General features: G+C 34.6%; 1 protein-coding gene across 3 annotated transcripts in view; it reads right to left on the bottom strand.

The window, feature by feature from the left end:
* Window positions 1-14,181, bottom strand: part of KCNT2 (potassium sodium-activated channel subfamily T member 2) — a 370,804-nt gene that overhangs the window by 81,984 nt on the left and 274,639 nt on the right. For 2 of the 3 annotated variants that reach the window (XM_065876379.1, XM_065876371.1), the window contains 2 exons: window positions 13,376-13,481; window positions 9,322-9,494 (listed from right to left, as the gene is read on the bottom strand). In XM_065876379.1, the coding sequence (XP_065732451.1) occupies window positions 9,322-9,494; window positions 13,376-13,481 (279 nt within the window). Of the gene's footprint in view, window positions 1-1,300; window positions 1,373-9,321; window positions 9,495-13,375; window positions 13,482-14,181 lie in introns of all 3 variants that reach the window. The other variant, XM_065876363.1, reaches the window with a different exon arrangement.

Here is a 14,181-nt window from a genome sequence, read left to right on the forward strand (position 1 = left end):
CTCTTTCTACCTTTCTCTGACTTCCTTTTCGAAGAGAACTAGAATGTAAAGGAATGAATATAGGTGAATGTTTGTGAGTGTGTTCTAATTCATTCATAGTTTTCTTCGCTTATTTATGTTTAAGGAAACTTTCAAACATAAGCAGAAGAGAATACTATATACTGAACCTCCTGTACCAATCACCCAGCTTCAATAATTAGCAACTTGTAGCCAATCCTGTTTCATCTCTAATCCTAGGGATTTGATCCTTTCCATTCTTCTTTTCCTCCCCGTAAATACTTTTATAGATGGAGAATTCATTATATAGTTTACATCAAAAAAGACAGATGAGAGGTTTATTTTATATCTTTTAAATATAATGTTCTAATGAATTTTAATAGAATACTCTCACAACAAAGAAACATTACTATTGATAAAATATGGATTGATTTCATTTTCATGGATTTAAATAATAGTTTTAGTACATCTACATTTTAGTTAGTTGGTTAGTATTATGCAACTGATAACATAAATTATATTAATGTAGAATGGAAGCTAAATATAGGTTAATCTGTTTGGCCTTTAATGTGCCCACGGCCAATAAACACTGTCAAAGTTACGAAGCTTTGTTTTTCAGCATCTACAAGATGAAATGTAAGCATGAAAGTTCTCAATGGATAACCTTTAGCATTTTATTTGGAATGTTTTGGGCTGATTTTTTTTTAGAATGGAAAATTAACACATTTTATAAGCATACTAGTTTTCGGATCTTTTAGTTTTTATATTTGTCATAATGTCATCTTTATGCATATAACAATTTGTATTTTAAAACTGAAGCATTGCACACATTTGACCTTTAATTAACAAATTTTTGGAAGACTCTGGTATGTTACCAGAATAGACTGTCAAGGAAATGCTCCAGTTAATAAATCTGATTTAAAATGAGCATTTCCAAATTATTTTGAAGGTTTCCAGAAGTTATGATAATGATACCAATGCATCACAATGTTGAAATTCTAGGTTTTCTCTACAAAGATGTTAACAGTAATAAAGTTACTGCTATAGATGACACAAAACTGGAATAACTTTAGAAAGGGAACGAAATTGACATGCAACAAGATTTGTTTTAATTCAACAACAGATTACTGCTTAGGAAGTTTGAATGCAAGATGTGTAACACGAGAACATAAGCTCCACATGCAATAAACATATTTTCAACACTGAAAGGGCAAATTACACTCATCATGCAACACAGGGGTGCAGCACATGACAAACCACAGGACACCACACTAGTTAGTGTGCCAAAGATTTTGTCACCTACTTGTCAATAGAGCCCACCATGTAGTAAACCATTGGAAACCAACAGATTGCATCCAGAAAATGCATATCTGGCCTAAGTAGCAGATGGGTTACAAAATGAAACACAATGTCACAACAGTGGCAGCACTTCTAGGGAAAGGAAGTAAGTTGACTTAGTTTTCATTTCCAAAACTAAACATTGTTGACAAGATTAATTTTAAGTGCCTTTTCTCTTAACATTAATTTTAAAATGTCATTTGCACTTGTTATGAATAATACAATGCGCTCAACAATGATAAAAACAAGTTGTATTTCTGCTTTCTAAATCAGAAACATTATGGCATTATTCTACAAAAACACTGAATTGATACTCTTAATTTATAACTAAAAAGTCTTGTCAGTGAGTTTAAAATTATTCATGATGAGAGAGTCTTGTAAAATGGGGAACTGATGATTTTATTTTGATGATATAAAACATAAGGAACTAAATTATCATGCCTATTAAGAGCAATTTTCTCTAAGGGATATACAGAATCACAACATGTCCCTTAATATATCAACATATCAATAAATAAATAAGTGTATGTACCCATCAATATATATATATATATAAAATGTAAAATTAAAGTAATTCACCTTTTACATTACTGATTTCCTCCATATACATTGTTGAGCAAATGTGTACTGCAACTGAAATCTTTACTCTTTATGCATATTTGGGGAAAGAATCATGAACCTGGAAGCTTCCTTAGAAATTACCTAATCTACTTATTCATTTTGTAATTCTTTGAATTTGTATTCATTTTGAATTATTAATTCTTTCATGTATCTATTCCCTCAGCATATATGTATCCAAAAATTTTTATCTAACAGACATTTTGGTATACGCAGGTGTATGCAAAAAGAATATGTTGTTAACTTGTACTGTAAGAAATAGAGCTTTTGGAACACATAAGTAAAAGCACAAAATTACAACACATTGTAATCTGAAAAAATAAGGAATAGGTTGCACTCAGGAGACAGAGTTCAGGATCATTTCACAGAGGATATATTTAATTTGGATGTTGAAGAACGAGTAGGATTTGGCTCAGTAAAGGAGAAGCAAAGGGAACCTCTAGGCAAAGGGAAGTACAGCCCCTGCAATATCCCAGGTGCTTCTCCCAGCCTGAAGAAGTCTTGTCCTCCCTGATTTATTTTCTTCCTGTTGATCATACCCATCTTTTTCCACTCTAAAGAAAAATAATGCTCAGTGCAGTGAAGCATTAAAAGAAAACTTCCAAAGACTATCCCTGTTGATCACCTCCCTACCATCAATAAATTACTTCCTAGCCATTTTAAGTGGCCCCATATTACTACATATTATAAATGTACCACAATTCATTTTAAAAATCCTCAATTATTTCATTTATGTTATTTTCACTTTTGTGCTATTAATTACTGGAGTTCCAAGCTATTTCCAATATCCAGCTATTATAAATGTTACTCGTTTGGACATTTTTGGATGACTCTTTTTCTAGCATTTGTTTTTATCATTTACCCCAAAACATTCATAAAACTTTTCACATTAGTAAATCACAGGTTACAGATATTTTTAAAGCTCATGCTGTAGGTTGTTTTCAACAAACATAATCATATACAGTCCCAGTAGTGGTCATGGCTAGTGCCTGCCAGTTCTTCTCTTTCTGGGCATTGCTCAGAGGGGGTATTCTCACTGCTGACTCAAGACCCTCCATGTCTCTTACCCACCTCGTGATTATAGAATAATACATCAGGATACAAGTGGCACAAGACAGGGACAGCACTGAGATTCTGCGGTGCTTTGAAAGATCCTTTTGACTGTGTCATTTGGGGGGTTATTATTTTGTTTTATCTCTCTTTGCTCCAACATAGTTCCAGTCAGATAAAGTGAGTAGCTCAATAACTTGTGTAGCAGAGTTGGGTTCATAATTCCTCATTATTAATTGCAGAGCTATACCCTGTCTGGAATAACCTCCTCATTTTTTTAAAATTCAGATTATTTCAATTATTTACACTATCTTCGTGACCATCTGTCCACTGTAACATATCTGTCTTCCAAAGTCTTGCAACAGTAGTTAATGTTATTGAATAATTCAACTTAATAAAGATACCAAAAATTTTCCATGTGATAAGAAGTACCGGGGTCACTAGTCCTTATGCTATGCCAACTCTTCTGTTAGAGCTAAAACTGAAGATGTGGCCTTTGTATTCTTTTGTTTTGTCCAGTAGAAATCATTCAAAGTACGTAGACATCAAAATTATTGCCTTATATATTCCTAAAGCTCATGAATCTTACTGACATGCAATTCTGCCACAAACATGTATTTACAATGCACAAACAATCTTTCAAATCCTTAGAAATTAACATCTGTATCGTGGTAGCACGATTCATCCTTACATGAATCCAGCTGTGTTACAAGGCAAGGCAAGTCACCTGAAACCTGGTAGACATATAATCCTGATGAAGCATATCTAATGTAGGGAGTTTAGTATGCCATACCCTGCAAAATTTAACTTGCAGAACAAACAGATCCATCCACTACTTTTACTGATAAAGGTGGTTTAAAAGGAAACCTGAAATATAAAGAATATATCAACTATACGTTCATATGGATTATGTTGGCTCATTTAAGTAAATCGGCAAAGGTTTTGATGGCACTAAACTGCCTAGGAAAAAAAAATGAGCACATCATTCATCAGAGTCCTAACTGTAATTCTATTAAGAAACATGACTATTTATGAGTCTAAATATCTTCATTATATTTAAAATATCTTCATTATCATCTAAAAATTTTCATTATATGAAAATATGAATTAGCTAGCTATTGATAGGAAGTTAAAAGTTTTGGGAAATTGCATGGATTTGCAAGTTGAAGATCATTTCATTTTTTCCCATTTAACTAATAACTATAATGAACTTAATTTTTTATTTCAAATTCAAGAAAAGAATGCAGTGAGAGTTTATTTTGCTAGCATTTCATAATTCCACTTTTAAGAAGTTTATCTCTCCCTTAAAAATACAGTAGTAGCTTAATTTCAACAACTTGAAATAAATTTCCCATTCTTTGTTAATTGGGTTTTCACAGAAATTCTCCCATCAGTTTAAATAGTGACAATGTCCTTCTCTTGATTGGTAGAAGGGGGGAAACTGACATTTCCTCACTGCCTTTTATAAGTCAGATATGGTACTCGTCCTTCATAGACATTATTTTATAGACTTGCAAAATAACTTAAGATAAATGTTCTACTCATTGTATAAATGAGAAAATTGAGGCTTACAGCAATTCCGTAATATGCAACAGGCCTATCAAGAGGGTAAACTTAGATCTTATTTCAGATCCGTATGAGTCTAAGGTCTGAATGTCTTTAATAAGGACCCTGACATATCAGACAGTTTATCATTATTCTTGAAATAAGCTGAACTGGAGCTTACTTGTAGCTCTATGTGGAAAGAAGATTGATTTAGTAAAGGGATAGTTTAAACAAGATGTTGTAAAAATTAAGGAGATAAGCCTGGATCTTGGACTACCTTGTGTAGCTACCTTGTGTAGCTTTGGGTAATGTATTCCAAAGTGTTTGACTCTCTTTTCCATGTCTCATATGAAATGGTATCAGGAGATGACTAGACGATCTTTAAGGGTGAGATGGTAATCAAAATATTTAAAATCAGTGTGGCCCAACAACAGGCCAAAGAGAACAGATGGCCAATCAATCAGAACTGAGACCAGCTCCAATGAACCAGTATCAAGTGTAAGATGTTTTCCAATGTACACGGTTTTATGTAATTACCATATGAAATGGAGAAGGCTTTCTATTTGGAAACATTGTGAAGACTTATTTTGACATATTATGTATGTGAATATCATAAATTTAATTTACATTTTTAAATCCCATATTTGTGGCATCTGTTATTTGTTTCTGGTATATTGAATAAATTGGTCTTCAACTAAATTTCCTAAGTAGCCATGTATTGATATTATTTTCAGCAATGCTTATGTGCATTAAGTAAAGTCAAACCCCACTAAGCTAATAATTGTAGAAGTGTGTACAATTATTAGTGTGCAAATTCTTATAACCCAGAAATATTTTAAAGAAGACATCATATTTCTTTGTAACACTATAGGATAGACTGAAAAATACTAGCCACAGCAGAGAAACAAGTATCTCATTGTTTAAAAAAAAAGAAGAGGATTGCATAAAATTTCCTGGAACATTATTTACTGGTGTTTAGTTTTTGCTTCCTCATTCTCAATCAAAGGAACAGAGAACAACAAATAAAAATGTTAGATACTGCTTTCGGGAAATGCACAGGAAGCTGATAAATTTTACAGCCTGAGCTTTCATCTCAACGCTTTGAAAAAAAGTCAAAACCCATTAAAATCATTTAACAAACAACATCATGTGAATAGCTAGATTCCAAACTGTAAGTCCTTAGGAAAGCCGAGAAAAAATTTAATGCAAAATATTCTAAAGTTAAAATATTCTTGTTTCTAAAAACAATTGACAAACAATGTATTTTTGCATATATCAAAAACCTGTAAGTAAAGTAAGGTCACATAGTTGAAAGATCAATGAACTATGAATTGCAGAGAGGGTTCTAATTCTAGAATTGACCTTGGAAAAAATCATTTAACTTCTTTGGCCTGTTTTTTCCTTTCTATGAAATAAGAGGCAGTGGTGTAATCAAGTCACACAGACTGAATTCTTTAAATGTTATCATTGTAATTTGTAAGCTTTGAGATCTTAAGCTGCTTGGTACATCTTTCTGAGGATAAATCATCACTATATGACATGGATATATTTTTTATGGAAATACGATGTGAAATAAAGGTTAGGTATCTACTATGATGATTGCCATGTAGTAAACGCTCAACAATTATTACTATAATAAGCAGAGGGTGGTGGCAAAGAATATTAATTTTATTAAATAGTCACTATGGTATTATTCAGATAAAATATTCTCTGATAAAACCTACATCTATATTTATATTGAAATACTGACCAGTTTGCCAGTAACTAAGAGAAACAGAGTCTTCAGATTTTTCTGTGATTGATCAGATTCAGGAATTAAGACTCTAGAAATAACCACTTGATTTTTATAATTCTAATATACAAACCAATCAATCAATCATTCAGTAACTGGGCAGTTAGGTAACCTGTTAATTCAAAACCAAACAGAAAGAGGCTGATTTAGTTATGGCAATTCCAAAGTCTACACCAGGTACACAGGTTAAGAAATCCTAGCTCCTGCCACCTGTTCATTGGAATAATAAGGGGGAGAAAGGGGGATTAGTGACTCTGAGATAAGATTACTTAGCAAGACTGGTTATGGAAAAGGATTGGAGCCCATCTCCACTTCATGGAGTAAACTCCACTCCCAAATTTGGCAAGACTGATTCTTTATTGTGTTTTATAAGGAATGTATATTTGGTATTCACATTCAGATTTCTCACATATATTTGGTCTTCACCACATTTTCTAGCTCACAGCTCCCAAAACCCTTGGAATTTCCTGAGTGATAACAGCAATGGGAGCATCTTTTGTCGTAATATTTGGTCTCTAATCCTCAGTTCCTGAAATCACTTCAGAGCCAAAAAAGGTGAAATGGGTGTCTTGTTCTTCATAACAAGCCCCTTTCCAGGACCACTGGGTTTAAATTAATGAGGTGCCTTTTGGAAAGTACCTAAGGATGAGGCTGTTTGCCAGGGAAACTGAAGTTCCAACCTGAATAGAAGGTTGGAACTTCAGTCCCACCCCGTGATTTCTGAGGAAGGGGGAGGGGCAAGAGATTGAGTTCAATCACCAATGGCCAATGAATTAATCAATCGTGCCTATGTAATGAAGCCTCTATTAAAAACCCAAAAGGCTGGAGTCTGGAGAACTTCTGTGCTGGTGAACAGGTAGAGATTTGGTGATAGTGGTGGCCACATAGAGGGCATGGAAGCTCCATGCCCTTTCCCCATACCTTGCCCTGTGCATCTCTTCCATCCAGTTGTTCCCAAGTTATATGCTTTTATAACAAGGTGGCAATCTGGTAAGTAAAACGTTTCTCTGAATTCTGTGAGCTGCTCTAGCAAATAACTTGACCTTGAGTAGGTGGTTGTGGGAACCCCCGATCTACAGCCATTCAGTCAGAAGTACAGGTAACAATCTAGACATGCAACTGGCATCTGAAGTCCAAGGAGGGGGTCACTGAAATTTCCAATCTACAGCTGATCAGTTATGGGGTGATAACCTGGCTTGTGATTGGCTTCTGAAGTGGGAGTGGGACAGTTTTGTAAGACTGAACTTTCAACCTGTGGAATCCAATGCTATTTCTGGGTAGACGGTGTCAGAAGTGAGTTGAATTCCCCCAGAACTGAGCTGGTGTCCTGCGCATTGCTTGCTGGAGGTGTGGAGAAACCCTCTGACACACACATACACATTGAAATCAGGTCCAAGAACCCAATTAGGAGATTTACACATCAGGACAAGAAATTATACCTTGAAATAATATAAGTAAGGTGAAAGGATAGTTTTTCCCCTTTGCTTTATCACAGGGCTGCTGTAGGCACAGTGCCACTTCTTTCTTTCTAAGCCTCTTCCTATCTGCTTCTCTGTATTCTGGGGCCTGAGTTGATCCACTTTGATCCAAGCCATCCGAGATGGGAATGCTCTAAGTCAATCAAGCTGTAAATGCCCCTGTCTTAAATTCATCTTTAAGGCAGTGGACACATTACACCATAAGCAAAAAGAGCCAAAATTGGACACTTCTGAATTCACACAGCTGATGAACATCTCTTATGTGCCAGATCTTCGCCAGTTTCTTAGAGCCTCCTACCAGAAAAGTTCCAGAATAAGGGATATATCCCAAGGCCTTGGAGGTGCTTTGCCACCATACTCTATCACCCTAGCCATCCAGTAATTCAACTTTTATTCTCCTAAGATTTGTTTTATTAAGCTTTTATTTCTTCTGACATTGGGTCCAAGTTTTTGTTCCCCTACACCTGCCCTAAATTTATCTCACCTTTCCTTGGATGCTAAAGTGGTATCAAAGAAGTCATTGAGTCATCAGACCTGAAAATTCTTCAACTGAAACCTCTGGAGGTGTGCTCAAGTTTTAGAGTTGATTACCATTGAGATACTGACTCTAAAACAAGATGCATCAATCAGTATCTTGATATTCATATATTCAGAATAAATAATGTCATGAAGTTACAATATATTGGGGAGATACCTCTGTTTTGAAAAAATTCTTTTGATAAATTTTAAAAGCAGAGACAAGGCAGCAGATTTTGGCCTCATTTGGTTTACCCTGAAATTTGCATCACTTTAGAGTTTAAGAGGAGAGTTGGAGGATTCTAAAACATGGTATTGATTTAAGGACCATCTGCTACTAATCTGAGTCAGAGAGAGAAATATTGCAATTTTAGTATACAATGGATTTGACCACAGCATTTAGTGATGCATATTTACATTCATATAAGGATTCTGAAATGCTTAAGTAGTCTTATTTCACAAGAGTATATCAAACATTTTCAAAAGAAATGAACATTGTAAAGCACAAACTATTTATGTTATGTTACAGAATATATGTTTTAACAGTGGAAGAATCATAAGAACTTATGATGATGTGTAATGGTATGATATAAAATGGATCATTAATATGCTCCTCTGATAATTAATGGTTCTTCACAAAGACAATGAAATTGTCCAGTTTTGGCAGAGATTTTCCAGGCTAGTTGATTAATTTAATGAAAATAACTATAATTATTTCAGTGGCATGTTTCCCACTGGTAGAGAGCAATGACCACTTGCAAAAATAGTTTTAAATAAAAGGCTCAGAGTACTCCAGTGATGTTTTAAGTTGTATTTGTGAAACACAATCATATACAATGGTTGTTTTCTACCACAGCACAGAATAGATCTCTCAATGAATCATGTGCCATAATGTATCTGATTTAAAATATTCTAAGTAAATTAAATTATTTTTGATAAAATATTAACAAATTTTTGTCTTGTTTGTGCATTTAAAAATATACTTACGGGTTATCCAATAGCAGTATTACGGGATTAAGTTCTTTCTTTGGTCTATAATATGCCCTGAGAGGAACAATAAAATTATACAATCCATTTCCAGCTGTTTCAGCTGCAACTATAATTAGCTTATTTTTGAATCCATAGGCTTTTGCGTCCTCATAGTAGTTATGCTGGCAACTCTAGAGAAGAAAAATTATACAAAGAAAGGCCATTTTTATACTCCACTAATATTGGGTAAAAATATTTAGAAGATCTGGAAATGTGAAATTAATCTAACCTAGTAAATCCTTTGTTTTCTAACAAATTTGAAAATAGTTACATTTTTCTATGCCAAGTTCTCCAGCCTGAAGGTGTGCATGGACAAGACAAATGAATTGCAGGTATGCAGCTTGATTTGGGGAAGGAAAAGGCAGCAACACAGTGTACACATGTTCCACTGCAAACTGAAACTTGCTGCCAGATGACATCTGGGTATCAATATTAAGGCATCGTCACAAGGTATATGTATATCAAAGCATCACGTTATAGACCTCAAATATACACAATTTGTACTTTTCAATCATACCTCAATAAAGCTGGAAAAAAATAAATAATCTGCCTCTGACTTTATTTCCAGAAATAGAGTAATATTAAAATTAAATAACCTTGGAACATTCCAAGTATGGAATACCAAAAGGATGGATATCGATATTGAAAGGGATTATTTTTTTGGTTAAAAAACAAAAATTAAAAGAAAAAAACCCTAATTGTCTAAATGTATACCGGAGCTGGCAAGATAACGATGCAAATACTGAAATGTAAAATACTAATGTTAACAATAATAACAACAAATTACCAAAATGTGTTTCCTGAGGATATTTTGCTACTTCCTAGGGAGCTAGAATTTACTGGACTTAGCATTATTAAATCAAGATCCTTTTAAAATTATCTGCCTGGATAATTGCTTTAGTGTTCTGTTTTTTTAATCTTTATATGTCTTTATGAGGGTTTCTTTTTATTTGGGTTGAGATCTGTTGATTCTCTGTGGATTCATCATCAACTCTGGAATGTTCTCTGCCTTTACTCTTTAATAAAAAGTTACAGAACATTGCTGGGAACAAGGTACTTTGAGTCAGCTGAAACAATAAACACCAGAATTAGAATCACAAAGATTACAGATTTCACTGTTATAAGATTCAGAATAGAAAATGAGCGTGTTCACTATGTTTAGAGAAATAAAAGAGAACATTCAAAGCATGAGCAAAGAACAAGAGGGTATTTAAAATATTCACTTAGATGTTTAAAAAACTGCATAGACTCTATTCTGGAACTAAAAATATAACAATTAAAAACAGAAGCTCAAAAGATGATTCAAATTGCCCGTTTGATGCATCTGAAGGGATCAACTGCATGATTGAGTTGAAGAGTAATTACTCAGAATACAGAAAGAAAAGAGAAAGTCATATGGAAAAATTAAGATACTTCGAAGATAATGTGAGAACGTCTAATACACATTTAAAAAGAATACCTGAAAAAGAGATGCAAGAATCAGCAAGAAGCACTATTCACATAAATATTGACTGAGGATTTTCTAGAATTAATGAAATATCCAAATCCTCAGGCTCTGGAAACCCAATGAATCCTAATCCAAATAAATAAAGAGAAAGCCAGTGTCATACACATTGTCACAGTGCAGAACAGCCAAGACAAGAAGAAGATCTTAAAAGCAGCCAGAGAGAAAAGAGAGCTTTAACTACCAGAAACACAAATTAGCACGATGGCCGACCTCTCATCAGCAGTGTGGAGCACAGAAGGTAGTAAATAGAATCCTAACAGGCTAAAAGAAAAAGAAAATTCAGAGCCTGGAATTGGACACCCAGCAAAACTATTCTTCAAGGAGGAGGACAAAATAAGGACATATCTAGGGAAAGTGAAATTGAAAGAATTTACCACTAATAGGATCTCATTAGTAGAATTTCTAAAAGCTGTAATCATGGAAGTAGGAGGATCAATCCAGCAGGAAGGATTAAGGCATAAGAAAGAATGGAGAAATGGGGAGTGGTAAAGGAGAAGGACAGGCAGTCTTCACTGGAAGTATGATTGGAGAATTACTACTATAAACAGGATCTGAAGCGACATGAAATTAGGTCACTTACAAAGAGACTGTGGAAGGAGAAGGAAGACAGGCTGAGGCTGAAATTATTAAGAACTTCATTTTTATGAGATCAAATGAGGCAAAAGAACTAATTTAGAAGATTTAGAAGTAGCTCAACTAGTAAGAAAAAAAAAGAAATAGAACAAGGACAAAACAGGGAATTTAGTATTGATAAACCTTGACCAAAAGGAGCCTGCTGATACTAATGCAAAACGGACTGGGCAACAAAATACCTGCTCACAGACTTCATGGACACAGTAGGATTGGCTGCATAACCCCATCTGCTAATCGCAAAATGGGCACTCATTTACAGAGCAGACCACCACCTCCAGCCAGACTAACGCCACCTAAAGAATGGATAACCCCAGATGTTATCGGTCAATCAACAATACTCGGATACATCGCTTTTTACTTTGGTAAAGAGACAACTTGTCTTTCGGCTTTAAAAGACTGTTTCTCCTCCAGCAAGCCTCATCTCTGAAAGCTTAACTTTTCCTGTATCAGGTTCCCTTCTTGGGAATCAGTGGAATCATTTCGACTCTTTGGTTTCCCAACATTACTTTCATCTTTGTGTGTTAAAAAGTAAAATGCCACCAGGTGTGAACCCAAGCTTTATGGGACCTAAAGCTTATATTATTTTGGAAAACCTCTTTAAGGAAAAACACACAAAAGTCACACATAAAAAATCAGTCACAGGTTCTTGGAAGGGGCCAATACAGGAGAAGGGCTCTGAAGCTTAAGATGCATCAAGGTTACCAAAGATGCAGAGCGAGCCAGCGCTAGAAATGCTGTGAAGCAGGAAAGCAAAACTAGGACTGACAAAAAATAAGGCATCGAGAGACGGAACTGTCCACCTTAACGGACCCAGATGAACATCTGGGAGCAGGGGTAAGGGTTCACAAAAAAACTTTAGGAAGATAGAGGCAGAAATTTTCTAATGATCTGCTAATCTTCCTCAAGAGTGACAGCTACAGCCAAGATTCATAATGTTTATCACATGGAAAAAATAATAGTAGTAAAAATATTAACAAAATGTATTAAGTGCCTATACATTTATTACATTCCTGGCACTGTGAAAAGCTTTCTCCATGCACAAATTTATATCATCTTCACAAGAACCCTATAAGGTTCATATTAAAATTACAAGCATTTTGGAGCTATGGAAACTGAAGTTTAATGATAATGTTATTTGCCCAAATGGCTGAGCCTGGAAGCGGAGAGCTGGGATTTTAACTCCAGCTAACTCCAAAATATAGAATAAAGGAAGAAATTCCTGGTTAGATTTAGTGGCACATTTTAATTTCTGGGAGATGGGGCGTTTGAGAGTCTTCTTTTTATCTGCTCTCTGACTCATCATGAAAACAAATTCTTACCCAGGTCATGTCCAATGGCCATACTGTGAAAGAGAAAGATTCCTGCTTTCTTGGAATCTTTCTGTTTCGGATGGTTTCTCCTGAATATCAAGGCAGGAACCAAGAACTACTGTAAAATCTTTAGGAAAGGGGACATTAAGCAAGACACTTCTAGTCTAATAATTCAATAATGAATTATGACTAGCTAATTTCACCATGTAAAGCGATTCCACTTTGAGATTTGAGGCAAAAATGTCTAGTAAAATATATAGAGCGCATCTGGCCAAAATGATCTGGGGAGACTCTGGTTTGAGGCTCTGGCATCTTTGTTTTTCTCTTTGAAACAATGACTGACCAACTTGTTGGCTACATTAGTAGAGGGTAAAGCACTTGGGTAACCTTTAGTGCAGTTAAGAAAGTAAAATTCACCACTTTATGTATTACATTTACATTTGAAAGATAATATTCTTTTAACATATTTCAGTCAAAAGACTATACAAAATTATTTAAATACATGTAATTACACAATGCCATCATTTTAGTTTTACAGAAAATAACAGCAGTAAGTGCTTACCTTGTCTAGTCTTAAGCAGCAAAATGGCACTTTTTCATGAAGGAGATGACAAAAAGTGGGTGAACTGCCTATATATGGAGAGTAAGGTGGGTAGCCTTTAGCATATCTGTAAAACAATAGGAAATATTGAATTGCCTTGAATTAATGCAGGCAAAGTCAGACAATCAAGTTATAGCCGTGTTCCTCTACTTCGATAAAGTTAGATGCAGTAATTCTTTATTTTGATATGGACATAGTTTGGAACAGGGCCCATGGACCTAATCTGGCTCATCGCATGGTTTTTGTGAACTAAAGTAGTTTTAGTATTTTTAAATGGTTGGAAAAACAAGTCAAAAGAATAATAATATTTCAGCTCGTGAAATTATATGAAATTTCAATTTCAGTGTCCAGAAGTGAGTTTTGTCAGAACACTGTCATGCTCACTCATTTTATGTATTGTCTTGGGGTGCTTTCACGCTTCAGAAACAGAGTTGAGTAGTTGGGGCAAAGACCACATGGTCCATAAAGTTGGAAATATTTACTAGCTGGTTCTTTCCAGAAAAAGTTTGCCAATCCTCAGTTTAAAAGATTTAGACACATTTTAGAAAATAGTAATGTTAATCTTTACAAAACACATGAAAGCAAAATGCATTATTATGATTCACTCTATCACTATTCATCAGTCATGGATGCATAACCAAAAAAGAGTAAATCATTTTAGATTGAGTAAATTATTCCATTAGACCCACACAAAAGCCAGAGTTTCTGCTGGAATCACGCTTAAATATTATCAAAGATGCTCAGTTTATTTGCTGACTTTATAAATA

Source organism: Phocoena phocoena, chromosome 1 (assembly GCF_963924675.1).
Source record: "Phocoena phocoena chromosome 1, mPhoPho1.1, whole genome shotgun sequence".
Taxonomy (NCBI): domain Eukaryota; kingdom Metazoa; phylum Chordata; class Mammalia; order Artiodactyla; family Phocoenidae; genus Phocoena; species Phocoena phocoena.